Genomic DNA, 21,220 nt, shown 5'->3' with positions numbered 1-21,220 from the left:
TAGCTATTTCCTATCCTGAATGGATTAATAAGATAAATATCTATTTAAAACCAGTTAATTTTATTTATTTTATTTTATTATTATTATTTTTTTGTTTTGTTTTCATCTTGATGTACAGTACTTCATGTATGCTATTCAAATTTGGGGAATTTGAATAGCATACATGAACTGGTTGTAGTATGGCCTTCAGCTGCTATAAGGGATGAATCAGTATACCAACAGCACATTGTAAATCAGTATACCAACAGCTAGCAAGCTAAGCGGCTGCATTCTTGGATTATGTGTATTTTTGTAACATTTGTAACATTTTTGTAACATTCATTATGCATTCAACGTGCAGAAACACATTGAATGCTTAAGGAAGCAAACCTCTCAAAACTCATCACAGCTAAAAAGAGCGTGTCATGTTCACAGCAATCAAGTTGATGTTATCTTTTTTTCCTTTTTTTTTTTTTTTTTTTGATATCCAATGCATTGTCCACCAAAAATTCCTTTCCCCTGGTGAAACCGTCAATGGCAGGTTTTACTGTGAGGTTTTTGAAGTAGCTAAGGGAGAGAGAATTCAGCACAAATGTCCAGACAAGTGGAAAAACAATGAATTGGGTCTCCACTCATTACTCGTTGTTCAACAGTTCCTCGCTTTTAAAAACAGGACAGTCATTCTCCTGTGGGAAGGAGTGATGATAAGGGACCATCCCTGGAAGTTATGAAAGGAGGCTGTGCAAAAGAGGGTGAGGAGTGGTTTCTTTGAGTGGAGGGTGGTTGAACCTTGGAATGCATTGCCTGAGAGAGTGGTTGGAGCAGGAACGGTCAATGGGTTCAAGGAGTGGTATGATAAACTTTGTGTTTATCATACCACTCTCTCATAAAAACAACCTCCCATGATGAGTCTCTTGACTCCATGGAGGCCTGGATAATAATAATAATAATAATAATCTCCCTATTTGTCTGATGAAATTCCATCTGAAAAGCCATTGTTTTGACACAATTAAGGAGATCCAGAAATCGCAGGAGGTGCTCAACAAAGGGACACTTAAAGACTTCCAGGGTGCATGGAATAATGGAAAACCTGGGATATCATTGCATACAAGGAACTACTTCAAAGGAGATGGTGGAAACTAGGAATTAGGGTAATTTTTTTTCAATGATCAGATACCCCAAACTTTGGGTAGCACCTCATATGTCCTTTGACATTGATATTACTAGAGTAGGTGGAGTACTATAATGATGCAATTACAAAGATATACTCTACTTTTAAATTTCATTTACTTATATTTAATAAAATTTTCTATTTCTCTCTTATGATGAATTTTATAATAATGCATTTTCAGCAACTGGTGTTTTAAACAATGTCCTAAAGTTTTAATGCATTTCCAAATAATTTTATAAAATTTCAAAAATAAGTTTTACTATATTCATCCTTGGAATTTTTACTTTAAGAGAGGTCTTAGAAAATTTAATAGTATTTCAGCAATGTAAGAAGTATTTTTATTTCTTTTGGTTTTCTTACTTACCTTAACCAACAACGTTTTGGTCACTATATCTTTAGCAACCTGAGTCTGTGCTATGATTGTAATATTTATTTCTCCTAATCTTGTTGGAACAATAGGCATGTATACAACCACACTCTTTCCTGCTTTAATCTGTAAAAAATGGAGATACATCACAGTTAGCTTATGCAATAAATTTTATTTAATAAACCATAAATATTATTATTTTGTCAGGCATTTCTGTGGAGTGAAAGATGCTGCAGGAAATCCATACTATTCACACAGTTATACTTCTTGACATCATTCATTGAAGATTCACTCAATTCTGGCAAAACATCTCACCCATTCACTCCCTGACCAAAATTTTCAGTCCTAACATACTTGCTAACAACATTCTTACACAGTTTCCAGAGGTGAACATTTGTTCCCTTCCTTCCATATACTGAAAAAAGGCTTCTGTGTAAATCCTATAAAATTTTAGATTTGCTTTACTCATGTGTCTTTTGTTAGCAAGTTATTGGATAGAGATGACTAAAATTTCTACTCCTCTAAAATTCTTTCATCTAACGGATGAAAGTTGTTTCATCCGTTCAAGTTTTCGGAAGGAAGGAAACTGCCACAGCTGTAGCATATTGTAAGAGAGGAAATGGTTTGATAAAAGTAAATGGACAGCCACTAGATATGTTGGAAACTCAGGTTTTGAAGTATAAACTTCTTGAACCTGTTCTTTTGTTAGGTAAGGAAAAATTTTCAGTAGTTAATATCAGATTGAGAATTAAAAGTGGTGGTAATGTAGCACATACTTATGCTATCAGACAAGCAATTTCTAAAGCTTTGGTAGTTTATTACCAAAAATATGTGAGTGGCTCATTGGTCTATGGTTATGATTCTCGCTCTGGGTTTGAGAGGTCCTGGGTTCAAATCCTGGATGACCCCAAGGATCTCCTTTTTTGAGCCAGAAGCCAGACTACACTGAATACACCAGTTCTCATCCAATCACCAAAGTTAAGCAGCATTGGGCATGGTCAGTACTCGAGAGGGTGCTGCTGGCCTGGCTGTCCGAGTGGTTAGCATATCCGCTCTCCAGCTAAAAGGCTGCAGGTACGAACAACACCGTGGGAATGGATGTTTGTGATTTTCTGGGAAAATACTAGTGGTGGTCGGCAGTAGATGGCGTTGGTGTAGATGATGAAGGTAGTAACGGTTGGTGAAGTGGTAGAGACGGAGAGTTGTAGAGCAGGTGCCCTCTCTCAATGAGTCTTTGAACTCCTTGGAGGGGTTACATATTAATAATATGTTGATGAAGCATCAAAGAAGAAAATCGGGGGGTGCTCGAGAGGGTGCTGCTGGCCTGGCTGGCCAAGTGGTTAGCATATCCGCTCTCCAGCTAAAAGGCTGGTGTAGATGATGTAGGTAGTAGTGGTTGGTGAAGTGGTAGAGATGGAGAGTTGTAGAGCAGGTGCCCTCTCTCAATGAGTCTTTGAACTCCTTGGAGGTGTTACATACTAATAATATGTTGATGAAGCATCAAAGAAGAAAATCGGGGATATTTTAATTCATTATAACAAGTACCTGTTAGTTGCAGATTCCCATCATTGTGAGCCAAAGAAATTTGATGGCCTGGTGCCAGAGCACATTACAAAATTCAACCATTAGATATTTTGCATAATGTGTTTTGGAAATTAAAATAAAAGAACTGTGGCACATGTGAAAAAAAACAAAAAAAATTAGCAGGTGGCATTTTGCTGGAAGATTTGTGTTAAGAAGACTTCCATGTCAGAGTTTTTTGTTCTAAGTTTTTTGGAATAATTAATTGTAAATAAGTGTGTGTTTATGAGTAAAAGTTGCAATAGACGTTGTGCACTGGTAGTGTTTTTTACGGGTGTGTGGGCTGGTTTGTTTGAATTTGTTTACAAAATCATTATATTTAGAGAAGAGTATAGTAACTGGAGAAGGAAATATGGCAACAGCTTTGTCTTTACAAGAGTTTAATTTTGATTTTAGTCATTTTGTGAAATATCAGGTGTGTTATATGTATTCATTCAATTATGTAGACAAGTTGTTGGAGAAGCTTGTGAGAACTAGGATCCAGAGTTGGGTTGATAACAATAGTATTATCTTTGATGGACAGCATGGATTTGCTAAAGGATGGTCATGTTATAGTAATCTACTTACTTATTACAATAAAGTGACTGCTTCCTTGGACAGAGGAGAAGGATACACAGTGATATACTTGGATTACGCAAAGACTTTTGATAGATTACCTCATGATAGGTTGACAGTCAAACTAGAGCAGATGGGGTTGGATATTAGATTGGTGCAATGGATTGGAGACTGGCCATCTGATAGGTATCAACAGGTTGTGTATGGGGGAGCGATATCCAGGAAAAGGAAAGTCACTTGTGGAGTGCCTCAGGGGTCTGTTTTTAGGTCCATTACTGTTTAACTTGTATATTAATGATATAGGTGAAGATTTGGATGGAGATATTCAGTTGATTGCAGATGATGCAAAGTTAAGACGACATGAAGTGTAGTGAAGATGTTGTGGCTTTACAGGAAGACTTGAATAGATTGAGTGATTGGGCATGGAAATGGGGATGTGAGTTCAATGTTGCAAAATGTAAGGTTTTAGAATTTGAAAAACAAAGATGGGATGCAGAATTTATGCTTGGTGAGAATATATTGTTGGAGGTAGAGGAAATAAGAGATCTGGGGGTGATAGTGGATAAGGATCTAAAATTTAGAGGACACAACACCAAAATTTGTAAGACAGCACAAAGGCTTCTGGGAATGATGCGGAGGACACTGACGTGTAGAAGTAGGGAGATTCTTGTTCCGTTGTATAAGGCTTTGATTAGGCCATACATGAACTATTGTGCCCAGATTTGGTCACCGGGTTTTCAGAAGGATGGATAGATGTTGGAAAGGGTCCAAAGGAGACTGACTAAGGTAGTTTCTGACCTCTGGAATGTCGAGTATGAGGAAAGATCGAGTATGAGGAAAGATTGAGACGATGTAATTTGCAGAGTCTGGTGGACAGGAGGAAGAGGGGAGATATGATAGAGACCTACAATTTGATAAGGGGTTGTTATGGGATCAATGTTGGAGAAATTTTACAGAGAATAGTGGGAGATCAGAGGAGAACCAGAGGTCATCCCTGGAAACTCTATAAAGAGGGTGTGAGTAGAGGAGTGAGAGGCAGGTTTTTTTTCGTGCAGAGTTGTGAATGATTGGAATGCCTTGCCTGAGAATGTGGTGTCTGCAAAGAGTTTGAATGTGTTTAAAACATGGTATGATGAGCTGTGTGTGTGATAAAAGGACCTCCCAGATGAGTCTTTGACTCCATGAGGTCTTGGGGTGGTAATAATAATAATAATAATAATAATAATAATAATAATAATAAATTATGGATATTTAAGACAGATGGAAGAAGGGTGTGTTGAAAGTTTTTCCACTTGGTTATACTATAAATTAAAGATGCCAAGAAATTATACTATGCATACTATGGTTATACTATATTCTTGGTTTAATTCTTTATGCTAGTGTAAGCAAACAAAGTCTGCATGTGAAGCAACTTCATGACTGGGCACTTGTATATAGAGGCTACTGACTTCATATAATTTGCCTTGGTATCCCATAATGCAAAGCACATACTGCATCCCATCTTTGTTTTCCAAATTTTAAAACCTTACATTTTGTAACATTGAACTCACATCCCCATTTCCGTGCCCAATCACTCAAACTATTCAAGTCGTCCTGTAAGTTAACAACATCTTCACTACACTTCATGGTTCATCCCAGCTTTGCATCATCTGCAAAAAACTGAATATCTCCATCCAAATCTTCACCTATATCATTAATATACAAGTTAATCAGCAATGGACCAAAAACAGACCCCTGAGGCACCCACTAGTGACTTTCCTTTTCCTGGATATTGCACCCCCATATACAACTTGTTGATACCTATCAGATAGCCAGTCTCCCAGTCCAATGCACTAATCTAATATCGAACCCCATCTGCTCTAGTTTGACTGTCAAGCTATCATGAGGTAATCTATCAAAAGCCTTTGCAAAATCCAAGTATATTACTGTGTATCATTTTCCTCTGTCCAAGGAATCAGTCACTTTATTGTAATAAGTAAGTAGATTACTAAAACATGACCTCCCTTTAGCAAATCCATGCTGTCCATCAAAGATTATACCATTGTTGTCAACCCAACTCTGGATCCCAGTTCTCACAAGCTTCTCCAACAACTTAACCACAACACCTGACACACAGATAGGCATATAGTTTGATGCTTGAGTTCGATCACCTCCTTTATGAAGTGGCACAATTTTGCCCTCCTTCCACTCTTTAGGAACTTGACCAAGTGCAAGACTCGTATTAAAAAAATATGTCAAGGCAGGTGTCAACTCTCTGGCACATTCCTTCAGAATACGCGGTGATATATTATCAAGTTTCACAGCCTTATTTACATCTAGTTTACTCAACTCCCCAAACACCTCTTGCTCACTTACAGTCAGTCTCTCTTCCCCATCATCAACTGCTCTTAATCTCTCCATGAAGTCACATTCACAAGATTCAAGGATCTTTATGAACTGCTCATTAAGTATCTCTACCACACATTCTGCAACAGCTGTCTTTATACCATTTCCTCCAATCAATGTCATCCTTCCATAATCATTCTTTCTTTTGCTGGCTATATATTGAAAGAACTCCCTAGGATTCTTTTTGGCTTCATTAGCCAACTGCTGTTCATACCTCTCTTTAGCTACTCTCACCAACCAAGTCACCATCATTCCCTGGTCTTTGTAGACCTCATGAAATTGGTTACTTCTACTTCTCTTATGCTGTCTCCACAATGCCCTTTTTCTCTGTATCACATGCTTAATCTCTTTATTCATCCATCTCACACCCACCTTATTTAACCTTCTTACCTTTGGAATACATTTAGACATTACATCTACTAGATAGTTTTTGAAAATCCCCCAAGCTGCATTGATTTCTTTTCCAGCTAACTCCTCATTCCATGCTATCCCCGCAAGCTGTCTCCTGAGCTCTTCATAATCACCGCCCTATTAGTTCCACATATACCCTTTTCTCACAGGGACCCTTGCACTGCTATCAACCACCCAGGTAATCACCTCATGGTCACTTTCACCAATTGGTGGATGATTTGATACCTCATTTATAATTAAATCCTCTGATGAGATGACCAAATCCAAGACCCTTAATCCTCGTGTGCCTTCTGTTACATACTGTCTTATCTCTCAGAAACTAAAAAAATTCATTTTCTTTACTTCCAGTTCCTATCATTTCATTCCAGCCTATATTGCCATAATTAAAATAACCCATAATGATCACCTTTTCTTACCTTTTCTTATTTGCTGGGCTAATTTGACTATACATTTCACTATCACCAACATCCACATTACCTGATCTATAACAACATCCCACCAAGTATTTGAATCCATTCACCTCTATCTCACACCATACTGCCTCAAAACTACTGGCACTATTTCCCTCTTGCATCTCTACTGTGTATGGACATAACTCTTTCTCTATCATCAATAGCACTCCCCCCTCCCTTTGTACCCCTTCTATCCTTACGAAACATATCCTACCCTTCCATCTCTATTCCTGTCAGGCTGTCATCCTCATCTAACCATGTCTCACTTATTCCGACAATCTCTGAGTGCACAGACACAATTAGTGCAACCATTTCATCTGCCTTGTTTCTTATACTTCTAGCATTGGTATACAAACACAACAACTCATTTCTGGATCTACAGCTAGTTCCACTGATACCACTCACTCGATGTGATCTCTCCATGCTGGACTGGGGCCATTTCCCTTTCTGCTTCTTCATTTTAGAACCCTTTTCAATTCCATCTGTTTCCTCTTGATCCCTGATCATCCCATTTCTTTCCTGCCTACACATGTTCTCACCTTCTCTTGGAGCATCCACCTTTCTCACGCTGTGTACCCCTGTCCACCCTGAGCTTCCCCGTTTCCCTGCTCCTCTTGCACACTTTTTCTCTAATTTTTTATACTCATACCACTCACCCATTCACATCCGCTTCTTCAATCTCTCCTGTCTTACTCTCCTGCTCCTCCACATCACTCCCCTCTTGATCTGATTCATTCTCTCTATTCACTTCTCTACCTTCCAGCAGCAGTCTCTCTAAGCAACACACATCATTACCACTCAAGTGCAGTCCATTGCTCCCATACAGCTCACTTCGTCCCTGAAACTCATTCCACACTTTAACAAACTGTACTCCCATCTCCTCAGACATTTTAGCCAGAATATCATTCATAATCCTTGTTCTCCGCCTCATTTCACCACAGTCATACCTAGGCAACACAGTGACTACCCTTCCTGTCACACTATTCTCTTTTATCTTTCCAAGCAGCCTCCTGATATTCATTCTGACATGCTCTTTATTCTTTCTCAAATCATTTGTACCAATTAATACTATTAAGTCTTTTGCTCGCTCTCGCCTCATATCCAATGCCTCAATCACTCTACTTGTGCATTGTATCATCTAGCACACATTCAGTAATGAAGTCGCCATACAACGCCACTCGTTCATCTTTCGTTAATTCTTTCATGCCATCATGATTTATTTTAATAGTTTTGACCTGAATTCTCTTAATTTCATTCCACATCCAATTCATTTCTTGCCTCATCTAATCGAATTCACTTTCCGAATCTCGCGAAACATTCTCTCTATCATTAAATCTTTCTAACTTTCTAACTCTCTTGACCCCCTCTTCTCACTTTCCCTCTCATTCATCCTTCTTTGTTTCCGTACTTTCGGTCCAACATGCATCCAACTTTCGCCATCATTCATTCTTTTTTCGCTATCATTTATTCTTTTGATTTTTTTTGCTTGCGATTTCTGCGTCGCGCCATTTCTAGTTTCATTCGTTCTCTCAATTTCGTTTCTTTCCCCCACTCTCACCTCACTTTCATCCCTTTTAACATCCATTACGGTTTTCAAATCGCTCTTTTTTTTTCTGATTTTTTAACATTTTTTCGCCTCTCTTTCTGACCATCCTTCTCTTTCAAATGTGCACTTGCAACACAATCATTACTAACACTTTCTGTCATCAATTTCATATTTGCATTCATCAGTTTCTCATTCAGGTCACACTTCACGCACACCCTTCTTCCATCCGCACTAAACATCCACAAATCATTTATTTAATCGAAGGAATACATATAACAGACCTCACACTTAACGAAGCAAGTGAAATCTAAATTAAAATCATGGAATCCCAATGCTGCCGCCATTTTTGTTTTCTCCCTGCAGGTTACTAGGTCTAATAATAACGATTTTGTAATTAAGATAAGGCAAAAAAAATCCCACCCATTAATAATACCGGTGGCGTACAACATTTACAGCCGCTCTTACTCAAACAATTACGCATATACACTTAATTATTCCTAGAGTAATTTATCTCAATCAGGAGCTCTTCTTATACATGTCTACTGTGCTTGGTGCACTAGCGCCACTCCCTTCATTCATAGACCAGCTATCATCTTGGTCACTCGCCTCTGGATCCTCTCTACTTCCTCCTCATCACCAAGAAACCCTGACAACCAGCTCCACACACACACACACAGTAGGGTCTTATCAAGGCTCGATAAAGAGGAACAGTAACCTGCTCATAAAAGTATTCTTCAATGATCAAGTGATCTGATGAGCTGATTTAGGTCCTTTTGCTATGTGCTCCCTGAACTTTAACTTCCTATCCACTAACACTTCCAAGTCTATGGCTTTGTCAATTTCCTGGAGTACAGTTCGACTAATGTGGTATACAGCTGGTAATTTTTTCATCCCAAAATGCATAACCTACACTTTGTCACATTAAACTGACATCCATTTTCCTTTACCCAGTTTGCTAATCTATCCAAATCAGAATTTGCTTCTTTAGAGACACTTGTGACATTAATATATTATATGTTATATGAATTTGTGAATTAATATCTTTAATTTAATCATTACTCTGATAAAAAAATGTTTTTCTCTCTTTAATATTGAAAGTTTATTTTTTCACTTGGTTAGAGTATAATAAAATTAGTTTAATCCTTTATCCAAGTGTGAGCAAACAAAGTTTGCGCCTGAAGTATCTTCAGGACTAGGGTAAAGTGATACAACACCAGGGCAACTCTTTGCAAAGGTGGAGAAAGCTACCAGCACTCCTAACTCAGTATCTCCTATAATGCAAAACACATCTCCTTGCGGATATGTCTAATGTTATGCATTAAAGGAAGGGCCACTACCCAGACTAGTTTCGACCTTTATTGAGGTCTCTTCAGTGGGAGCCAGGCCCTAGTGGAAATACCAGGCAGAAGCATTAGCAGGTCATCTCTACCTATAGGAGTTGCCAAATGGTGTGCCACCCTTTTTTAATAAATTACTCTGGATTCCAATCCAGAGTAATTTATTAAAAAATAAATTGTTTTTACCCTTTTCAAGATAATTAATAAACAAAATGTCTAGTATTTCAAAACACCAATGCCATGACCTTTCCTGCTGATGGAACCGACTTTGTCTTCTTTGGTGCTGAACAAAACAACCAGCTTCTGTCCACTTTTTGACTGCTGTTTGGATTCTGTTGTGTAATGGAATGCAAGTCTCATCCTCAGTAATAAATCGATGCACAAAATCAGTTTTATTCTTGTTAAAATGCTCCAAGCACTGTTCAGAGATTTTCATGCGAGTGCGTTTTTGATCTACTGTGAGCAAGTGCTGCATCCATCTTGTGCAAAGCTTTTTCATTTGCAATTATTCATGCAAAATATATCCTACATGTTCTTTTGAAATGCCTGTAGTCTCAGCAATTTCATGCACTTTGACTCGCCGGTCATCCAAACCATATCGTGCACTTGATTAATGATTTCTTTTTGGACGTCCTTCACGTGGATCATCTTCAAGGCTGGTACGGCCATGTTTACACTCGACAGCCCATTTCTTAATTGTCAAAAACGAAGGAGAAAAGTGCCCATAAACTGTTATGAACTTCAAATGAATTTTCTTTTGGCATTAACCTTCTTTTACAAAGAATTTTATAACCGCACAGTACTCATTTTTATAATAGGGATACAGACAACACTTTTGCTTTAGATAGCTATATAAAACAAACTACTTGATAGAATGACTTGTAATTTCACTTGAATGCTTATGACAGATGTACCAACTTAGAAAAAAAAAAATCATGCCAATAGTGTTGCAATCCATGGTCGACGCCAAGAACTTTTTAGACCACTCTCATATAACAAGGTGACAAATGCAAACAGCCTTCATTTCAAGAGCCCTTATCACTCTCACCTTCTCTAGGGTAGTCTCACTAAAAGAATATACTGATGTCCACCTGTAATTCCCAATGCTTAAAAGCTTATGCTGAGTCAAAATCACTGCATCTTCATTCATTTGACAATTATTATTATTATTATTATTATTCAGGTCTCCATGAAGTCAAAAGACTAATCGTGGGAGGTCCTTCCTAAGAAACAGAAAGTCTATCAAGAATCATCAAGGGGAGGTCCCCTCCCCCTAAGAAACACAAAGTTTATCATACCACACCTTGAACTCATTGACCGTTCTCACTCTCACCACTCCATCAGGCAATGCATTCCATGATTCAACCACCCTCCATGCAAAGAAACCACTCCTCATCCTCTTGCTCACCCCATCAAATCCATCAAACTCTGCATATTCCCTCAGCTGATCCTCATAACTATCATTGTACAGTTCTGAAACCATCTTTGTTATCTGCCTTTGTACTCTTTCCACAATTAATTCATTCCTTTCAAATCCTAGGGACCAAATCTGAGACCAAATAATCCAAGTGTGGTCTGATCAGGGTCTTATACAACGGAATGATAACTGTTTTATCTCTGCAGGTCAGTGTCCTTCTCATTATTGCAGCAATCCTCTGAGTTACCTTCACTACCTTTGCAATATGTCCCCTAAATTTCAGGTTTCTATCAATCATTAACCCCAGATCTCTTGTCTCCCCTACTTCCATCTGGAATTCCAGAGAAGCCACTAAATCAGAACCAATTCTATTAACTATATAAATCAAGTGGATATTAAATCCAGCATTATTTCAAAGCTGAATGTAGAAAGTATGCAAGTTTCGTATGAAATTTGACCAGAAAACTTACGGGAATACACTCGCTGGTATTTACAAGTTGCCTTTAATCTCCACTTGATTTATATAATTTTCCATTGCTGAACTGAAGACTTTTGGTTATTTAATTTAGTAAACACTTCTGTTAACTTTTCTTAGCTTTGTATTATCTTCAAAGAACTGCAAAATAATTATATTTTTATATCTAAAACATGAAAATGAATTGGCTGTTCATTTTTTACTGGTAAAGTAACCTTACTTGTGATTTTCATAAAAGTTTGAAAATTAGCCATTGTAGGTATGCCACTTAATTATACCTACATCCCTATCCTCTTCATGGGACATAAGGATAAAATTCATCTTCCCCAGTTAACCCTGTCTTTTCAACTAATCTAGCACTCACCAGTTCTTCCAATCTTTTATCCTTTTCCTTTTTCTGTTATTCTCTGTCAAGTTAGTTTAGGAGTTCTCCTTTTCCTTTATATAAACAGAACTGTTTATATAAAAAAGTTTATATAATTCATCATTTGTTATATGGTAATACCAAAATAGTTTAATATTTTAACCAAACAATTTGGAAACTATTCAATCAGCTTTTGTTTCTTTGTTAATTTCCATGTCTCTGAACCACGTAATATTATTGCCTTGACATTGCTATTGAAGGTCTTTATTTTGTTTTTATTATATTATTATAATATTTCAATCATTTCCATATATTATTCAATCTTCTGAAAGCAATTTTTGTTATTTGTTTTATTTGTTATTTGTTTCCTTGTCATTTCCACATTAATTAACAACATCAGTTCCCAAGGATATAAAATTATAATGTGTGTTAATTCTAAGAGTAAGAAACGTAATAATCTTTACTGTTTATTTTGATGTAATTTTAATTCCGTATATTTCATTAAAAAAAACACTAAATTACTTAACTTACAAAGACTAGATGTTGATGCTCGCCAAATGAAGTACGTGGTGCATAGGATTCTACAATACCAAATGCTTCTACGTGAACAAATTTGTAGTCAAGAGAACTTGTAAGAATTATTAGTGCCTAGGTAAAAAATAATACATAAAAAATACACTTTTCTTAAGAGTTTCAAAATTAATTAAAATTAAAATTAGAAATTTCACTAAAGTTATAAATTCTACTTAGAAAAAAGAATGAAAGAGTTGCATATTATAGGCTCATGGAATAAACAGACACCATGGAAGTCACACTCAGGCACTATCATATATCATTTACAAGTATAACATTATACTTGAAAATTCATTCACACTTTCCCTTTCAAAATATACTATCTGGCAATGCATTCCTAATTCACCATGTAAAAAATCTTCTTTCACTCCTTTTTTCATCACGCTTTTATACAACTTCTACGAAAGACTTCTCATTCTTCCCTTCCTTCTCCTCTTTGCCATGTGTAATCACTTTCACATTAATCTGGTAAAATTCTCCTTAATGATTTAAATATATCATATCTATTCTCCTTCACCTATCCATCAGGCTCAGAAATTTATTATCCCTCAAACTCACCTCATAATTAAATTATCAACCTCAGTAACTCATCTCTGGATCCTCGCCACAACAGAAGTGAAGTGAGAAGTTTATGCACATCTTCCTCCTTATCATAGAAGCAATGCAGTTGTGGTCTTTATGACTTTTAAAATGTGTCCCCTACAATTCAAGTCCCTTTTAATTATCACTCTCAGTTCCTGTACATCATCCATCTCCTAGAAAAGAATAGAGTTCCATCATACATTAAGCAGCATTTCATTCCAGCATTCCAAAACACAAACCCTTGTATTGCAGAGTGCATTAATGAAATATGTTCAGCCTATTTATCTTCATTGAGGGATTTTGCATTAGCTTCATTCTTCTAACTCTTCCAACCCTTCATTATCGATCACCTATGTAATTTAGATATTCCCTTAACTGGTAATTAGCTTAAGGAATTAACAAACGCATATAAAGGATTACTTAAATTAAGGGGATATTAAATCCCACATAGTTTTAAAACTGAATAAGAAACTCAAAGATTGGAATCAGAGCGTTTCTTGCCGAATATAGTAAACTATAAAGTATCGGCGACACTAGCGTTAGCAAATGCAAGTGATCCTAGTACGCAGTACAATACCAGACGACTCGTTGCAAAGGTGGGCGAAGTTCAGATCGCTATTCTTAGGTATTTTCCATAATGTAAAAACACATTTCCTAGGAAATGTATGCTGTTATTACATTATGGAGGGAGGTCACTACCCAGACCGGTTTCAGTCTTTTTTGAGGCTTCATCAGTGAGTATCATCCATCCCAATGGCTTTAACAGGCCTTTAAGGCCCACAACCTTCCAAGCATGCTTGGATTTCGTAACCGAAATACGAGGATAGAATGGTCACTCCTATGCCTCAAGGTATTCTTGGTTGTATCCCTGTGTGTTCAAGGGGCCGGTTTGCCTGCTTGCGGGATGAAAAACACCAGATAAACTGGCGGGAAAAAACCCTACTGCCCGCGCCCACGACCGGCTAACTTGGCTATGGCTGAGGAAGATCCTTCAGCTCCTCACGTCTCCGACGGGAATCGAACCTAGGACACTCCTTCCCAGGCATATGGTTGCGAAGCGCAAAGCCACTAGGCTAACCGCGCGGACTTCATCAGTGAGTAGCTAGACCTAATACCAAAGTGTATAGCGAAAAGAACTTAAATACTCTGCGAACGAGTCCTCCAAACAGGTGCAACCATTAAGTTACTTAAGTATAAAGTATAATGGTTGCACCTGTTTGGAGGACTCGTTCGCAGAGTATTTAAGTTCTTTTCGCTATACACTTTAGTATTAGGTCTAGCTACTCACTGATGAAGCCTCAAAAAAGGCTGAAACCGGTCTGGGTAGTGACCTCCCTCCATAATGTAATAACATCATACATTTCCTAGGAAATGTGTTTTTACATTATGGAAATAATAACTAATATTTAAGGAAATTGACAGCGTATACTGGAAATATAGATTAAATAAACTTTAATATACACTTTCCGATATTTCGGCGAACGTTACGTTGCCATCTTCTTGGGAACTTACTAAAAGGACACGTGCACACAAGTACTAATACAACAAATGAGACTGAGGCCAGGACGCTAGCGTTTTCCTAAAGTCCTGATGGTGCCCCCTGGCGGGCTATATTGGTAGTTCTTGGCCTTTGGGCTGAAGTTCTTTTGATAAAAGTTTCCCAAATTTGGGGCAGTTTCATGCATCCAAATTTGTTGAGGTTTGGCATGTTCCTAAGGGCCGAGGCTGATTCCATGAATAGTCTTTCATGCTTGAACTTGCTATGGTATACACCAGGAAATACACCAGGTAGGTCTAGGGGAAGTGGTTGGTCTTTGGTGGAGCGGATAAGGGATGCCAGTTTTCTATGTGGTCTGTAACAAGTGGTCAAGTCATGTTTTTTTAAGATTTTATTGATTTTTTCTGAGGTGCCTCTGATGTAGGGAATAGTGATGGATTTAGAGTAATCTTTTTTTGTGAAGGGGAGGGGGTGGTGGGTTGTGGATAACTGGGTTAAGTATTTTTTGGATTTTTTGGAGGAGGTAGCCGTTGGCTGAGAAAGTGTCACGGATGTGATTTAGTTCTGTGGTTAGGGCTTGATCATTAGAACAGATTATTTTTGCCCTGATGAATCAATGCCATCCACTATGGGACGTAATGGCACATTTTCTTTGTGTATTTTTGGGAGTCCATATATGCGGGGGGGGTCTAGAGTTATAGGGTTTTAGTCTGTTGGTAATCTCCACAGGCCAAGAAGTGACCTTCTTAAGGAGCCTATGGAGTTTTCTAATTTGTGAGCTGGTGGGATTGTAATCAATGGGGAGGTAAGTGGAGCGATCTAATAATAAAGCCTTGAGCTTACCTGTGTAGTCTTTAAGATTGAGTACCACAGTGGCGTTCCCCTTATCCGCTTTGGTGATCACTATTTTTTTGTTTCTCTTCAATTCTTGTAGTGCCTTGTATTCACTAATGGATATGTTGGATTTTGGAGGTTTTGCTTTATTGAGAACACAGGCTACATCTAATCTAATGTCGTTGGCGATGTGGGTTGGAAGTTGGTGAATCCCGCGTTCAATTTGAATCATTAATTCCTCGGCCGGTAATTTCCTAGGAGCAATGGCGAAGTTGTGACCACGTGACAGAGCGTGGATTGCTTCTGGCTTTAAGGTAGCTGACGATAGGTTGAACAACACTTGAACAACCAACACCCTAGAATCAAATTCACCCTGGAAAAAGAGGAAAACAATAACCTCCCCTTCCTAGACACACTAGTCACCCGCCAACCTGATGGAACCTTGGTTTTCTCAGTTTATAGAAAACCCACCCATACAGGCAGACACATTCACCAACAATCCCCCCCCCCCCCCTCACAACAATATGGAGTTATTAAAACATTATTCAACAGGGCAAAAATAATCTGTTCTAATGATCAAGCCCTAACCACAGAACTAAATCACATCCGTGACACTTTCTCAGCCAACGGCTACCCCCTCCAAAAAATCCAAAAAATACTTAACCCAGTTATCCACAACCCACCACCCCCCTCCCCTTCACAAAAAAGATTACTCTAAATCCATCACTATTCCCTACATCAGAGGTACCTCAGAAAAAATCAATAAAATCTTAAAAAAACATGACTTGACCACTTGTTACAGACCACATAGAAAACTGGCATCCCTTATCCGCTCCACCAAAGACCAACCACTTCCCCTAGACCTACCTGGTGTATACCAGGTCCCTTGCAGCTGTAAACTGTCCTACTTTGGCCAAACAGGCAGGACAGCAAATATCAGAATCTCAGAACACAAGGATTACATCCGATTTCACCAGTACAGCCACTCTGGGCTTGCAGACCACGCTCTGGATACTCGCCACAGAATAAGATGGAAGAAAGCCACAGTAATACACCGCAGCAAGTTCAAGTATGAAAGACTATTCATGGAATCAGCCTCGGCCCTTAGGAACATGCCAAACCTCAACAAATTTGGATGCATGAAACTGCCCCAAATTTGGGAAACTTTTATCAAAAGAACTTCAGCCCAAAGGCCAAGAACTACCAATATAGCCCGCCAGGGGGCACCATCAGGACTTTAGGAAAACGCTAGCGTCCTGGCCTCAGTCTCATTTGTTGTATTAGTACTTGTGTGCACGTGTCCTTTTAGTAAGTTCCCAAGAAGATGGCAACGTAACGTTCGCCGAAATATCGGAAAGTGTATATTAAAGTTTATTTAATCTATATTTCCAGTATACGCTGTCAATTTCCTTAAATATTAGTTATTATGTCTAACCAGCGTATAAGCCTCTCAACAAGAATACATTATGGAAAATACCTAAGAATAGCGATCTGAACTTCCCCCACCTTTGCAACGAGTCGTCCGGTATTGTACTACGTACTAGGATCACTTGCATTTGCTAACGCTAGTGTCGCCGATACTTTATAGTTTACTATATTCGGCAAGAAACTCTGATTCCAATCTTTGAGTTTCTTATTCGGTTTTAAAACTATGTGGGATTTAATATCCCCTTAATTTAAGTAATGTTTTCATTGCCGAAATGAAGCTTATTAGCTCTTTATACTTAAGTAGCATATAAAGGATATTAATTAAAGGCAACTTTATTGAATAACTTCGATATTTTGGCAATGTTACATTGCCATCTTCAGGAACACAAAAATATGGTATGTGCATACAGGCACTAACAAAAGCAAATCAGAAAGAAGGCAAAAAACTAATATTGTTCCTAAAGTCCTAATGGTGCCCTCTGGCAGGCTAATTGGGTTGTCTTGGCCATTGGGCTGAAGTTTCCATAATGTAAGTCTCCCAAATTTGGTGTAGATTCATGCACCCAATTTTGTTGAGGCTTGGAACGTGTTTTAGAGCTGCTGATGATTCCTTGAATAATCTTTCGTACTTGAACTTGCTGCAGTGTATTATTTGTTTTCTTCCAATGAATTCTATGGCGGGTATTTAAGGCATGGTCTGGCAGCCCAGAGTGACTGTACCGGTGAAACTAGATGTAGTCTTTGTGTTCTGAAATCCTGATATTTGCTATCCTGCCTGTTTGGCCAAAGTAGGACAATTTGCAGCTGCAAGGCACCTGGTATACACTAGGTAGGTCTATGGGAAGTGGTTGGTCTTTGGTAGAGCGGATAAGGGATGCCAACTTTTTATATGGTCCATAACACAAAGTCAGGTCATATTTTTTGAGGAGATATTGGTTATTTTCTCAGAGGTACTCCAAATGTAGGGGATGGTGATAGATTTAGTGTAATCTTTATTGTGGGTGGGGGGGGTTACTGATTTTAGTATTTTTTGGATTTTTTTGAGGGTTATAACCATTGGCTAAGAAAGTGTTGAGGATGTGGTTTAGCTCAGTGGTCAGGGCATCTGAGCAGATTAATTTTGCCCTGTTATATAGTGTTTTTATAACCCAGTATTGTTGTGATGGGGGTGGTGGGATTGCTGGTGAATGTATCTGCCTGTATGGGTGGGTTTTCTGTAAACAGAGAAAAACCAAAGATCCATCAGGCTGGCGAGTGATTAAAGTGTCTAGGAAGGGGAGGGTGTTGTTTTCCTCTTTTTCCTAAGGTAAACTGGACTCTGGGGTGTTGGTTGTTTGAGTGTGTTAGGAAGGAGTGGAGTGTATCTGAGCCATGTGGCCAAATAGCGAACACATCATCCACGTATCGAAGCCAAATAGTGGGTTTTTGTGGGGCAGAGTTTAAGGCTTTCTCTTCAAAGGTCTCCATAAGAAATTGGCCAAGGGTGGGGAAAGTGGTGAAACCATGGATGTCCCCTCTAAAGGTTTGTTTTCATCGGCAAGGAGAACACGCGTCGCGGTGATTTGTTCTCTTAATAAGATGAAGCTAGTGCGATTATAAATACAGAGAGCTTTCTGTGAATTAAAACGGTGCTTAAATTTAACACAATTAGGGATTACCTTGTTATCCCGGCAGCATTTTAGGAAGGTCAGACGATTTAGTTGTCTCGATATCTTCAACCTCATTATGCCGTATTGGCGGGCCTTTCATGTGATGGAATCTCCATGGATGATCGTAATTCTAGTAGCAAGGCTTATACGTTGGTCATACATAACATAACATCATGTTACCATCTTCATGAATATAAAAATATGGTATGTGCACGCAGGCACTAACAGAAGTAGTGTGTGAGCCAAAACATTCACACACTATACTGGCAACACACCATCACACATAAAAAACTCAGCCCACTTTAAAGCCAGTATAGAAAACCTCTCACTCCAACACAATGACATAATGGTCAGTTTTGACATCTCCTCCCTATTCACTAATGTCCCACTCAAAGAAACCCTAGAGCTCATTCAAGCCAAGTTTCCTCCCAATATCTCAGCCCTATTTCAGTTCACAATGAACTCAGGCTATTTCATTTGGCAAGGAAAATTCCACAAACAGATAGAGGGGATATCCATGGGTTCACCACTTTCCCCACCCTTGGCCAACTTCTTTATGGAGACCTTTGAGGAGAAAGCCTTAAACTCTACCCCACAAAAACCCACTATTTGGCTTCGATACGTGGATGATGTGTTCGCTATTTGGCCACATGGCTCAGATACACTCCACTTCTTCCGAACACACTTAAACAACCAACACCCTCAGAGTCCAGTTCACCTTAGAAAAAGAGGAAAACAACACCCTCCCCTTCCTAGACACTTTAATCACTCGTCAGCCTGAAGGATCTTCGGTTTTCTTTGTTTACAGAAAACCCATCATTACAGGCAGATACATTCACCACCAATCCCACCACCCCCATCACAACAATACGGGGTTATAAAAACACTATATAACAGGGCAAAATTAATCTGCTCAGATGCCCTAATCACTGAACAAAACCACATCCTCAACACTTTCTTAGCCAATGGCTATAACCCCCCAAAAATTCCAAAAAATACTAAAACCAGTAAACGACAACCCCCTTCCTCCCTCCCTCTACAATAAAGATTACACTAAATCTATCACCATTCCCCTACATTCGGGGTACCTCTGAGAAAATAACTAATATCCTCAAAAAATATGACCTGACTTCATGTTATAGACCATATAAAAAGTTGGCATCCCTTATCTGTTCTACCAAAGACCAACCACTTCCCATAGACCTTTATTACCATAGACACCTACCTGGTGTATACCAGGTGCCTTGCAGCTGCAAATTGTCCTACTTTGGCCAAACAGGCACGACAGCAAATATCAGGATTTCAGAACACAAAGACTACATCCGGTTTCACCAGTACAGTCACTCTGGGCTGCCAGACCACGCCTTAGATACCCGCCATAGAATACGTTGGAAGAAAACTAAAATAAAATTGGTTCCATATACTTTACCAAGCACTGCGGACGCGATTTGAAGAGCTCCTGATTCAGATAAGTTTCATTAGGAATAATTAAGTATATATATGCGTAATTGTCTTGCCTAAATTACTAAATTACGAAATCGTTGTTATTATTAGACCTAGTAACCTGTACAGAAAAAAAAAAAAAAACGGCAGCGGCATTGTCATTCCATGATTTTAATTTATATTTCAGTCGTTTCGTTAAGTGTGACGTCTGTTATATGTATTCCTTCAATTACATAAACGATATGTGGATGTTTAGTGCAGATGGAAGAAGGGTGTGTGTGAAGTGTGACCAGAAGGAGGAACAGATGAATGCGAATATGAAATTGATGAAAGAAAGTGCTAGTACCGATTGTGTCGCTAGTGCACATTTGAAAGAGAACGATGGTGAGATAAACAGGCGAAAAAATGTTAAAAAATCAGGAGAAAAGAAAAAGAGCGATTTGACAACTGTAACGGATGTTAAAAGGGATGAAAGTGAGGTGGAAAGAAACAAAATTGAGAGAACGAATGAAAGTAGAAATGGCGTGATGCAGAAATTGCAAGTAAAAAAAATCGAAAGAATAAATGATAGCGAAAAAATAATGAATGATGCCGAAAGTTGCACGTATGTTAGAACGAAAGTACTGAACCAAAGAAAGATGAATGAGAGTAAAAGTGAGAAGAATGACAGCAAAAGTTAGATGCATGTTAGTCCGAAAGTATGGAAACAAAGAAAGATAAATGAGAGTGAAAGTGAGAAGAATGATAGTGAAAGTTGGACGTATGTTGGACCGAAAGTACGGAAACAAAGAAGGATGAATGAGAGGGAAAGTGAGAAGAAGGGACGAGAGTCAGAAAGTTAGAAAGATTTAATGATAGAGAGAATGTGTCGTGAGGTTCGGAAGGTGAATTGGATTGGATGAAGCAAGAAATGAAATGGATGCAGAATGAAATAAAGAAAATTCACGTCAAAACTATTAAAATAAATCATGATGGCATGAAAGAGTTAATGAAAGATGAGCGAGTGGCATTGTATGGCGACTCCATTATTAAAGGTGTGCTAGAGGATAAAATGCACAACGTATGTTTTCCAGGCAGTAAAATGAGTAGAGTGATTGAGGCATTGAATATGAGGCGGGAGAGCGAGCAAGAGAGTTAATTGTATTCACTGCTACAAATGATCTGACAGAGAAC

General features: G+C 38.4%; 1 protein-coding gene across 5 annotated transcripts in view; it reads right to left on the bottom strand.

Annotated features, from left to right (window-relative positions):
• Positions 1-21,220, bottom strand: part of LOC150103595 (CD109 antigen-like) — a 716,838-nt gene that overhangs the window by 181,825 nt on the left and 513,793 nt on the right. For all 5 annotated transcript variants that reach the window (XM_090397638.1, XM_090397642.1, XM_090397639.1 and 2 more), the window contains 2 exons: positions 12,572-12,688; positions 1,515-1,643 (listed from right to left, as the gene is read on the bottom strand). In XM_090397638.1, the coding sequence (XP_090253764.1) occupies positions 1,515-1,643; positions 12,572-12,688 (246 nt within the window). The remainder of the gene's footprint in view (positions 1-1,514; positions 1,644-12,571; positions 12,689-21,220) is intronic.

The sequence above is a fragment of the Typopeltis vanoorti genome, chromosome 9, assembly GCF_054136105.1.
Source record: "Typopeltis vanoorti isolate ZY-2024b chromosome 9, IOZ_Tvanoo_1.0, whole genome shotgun sequence".
Taxonomy (NCBI): Eukaryota; Metazoa; Arthropoda; class Arachnida; order Uropygi; family Thelyphonidae; genus Typopeltis; species Typopeltis vanoorti.
This window is presented reverse-complemented; position numbering and strand designations above follow the sequence as displayed.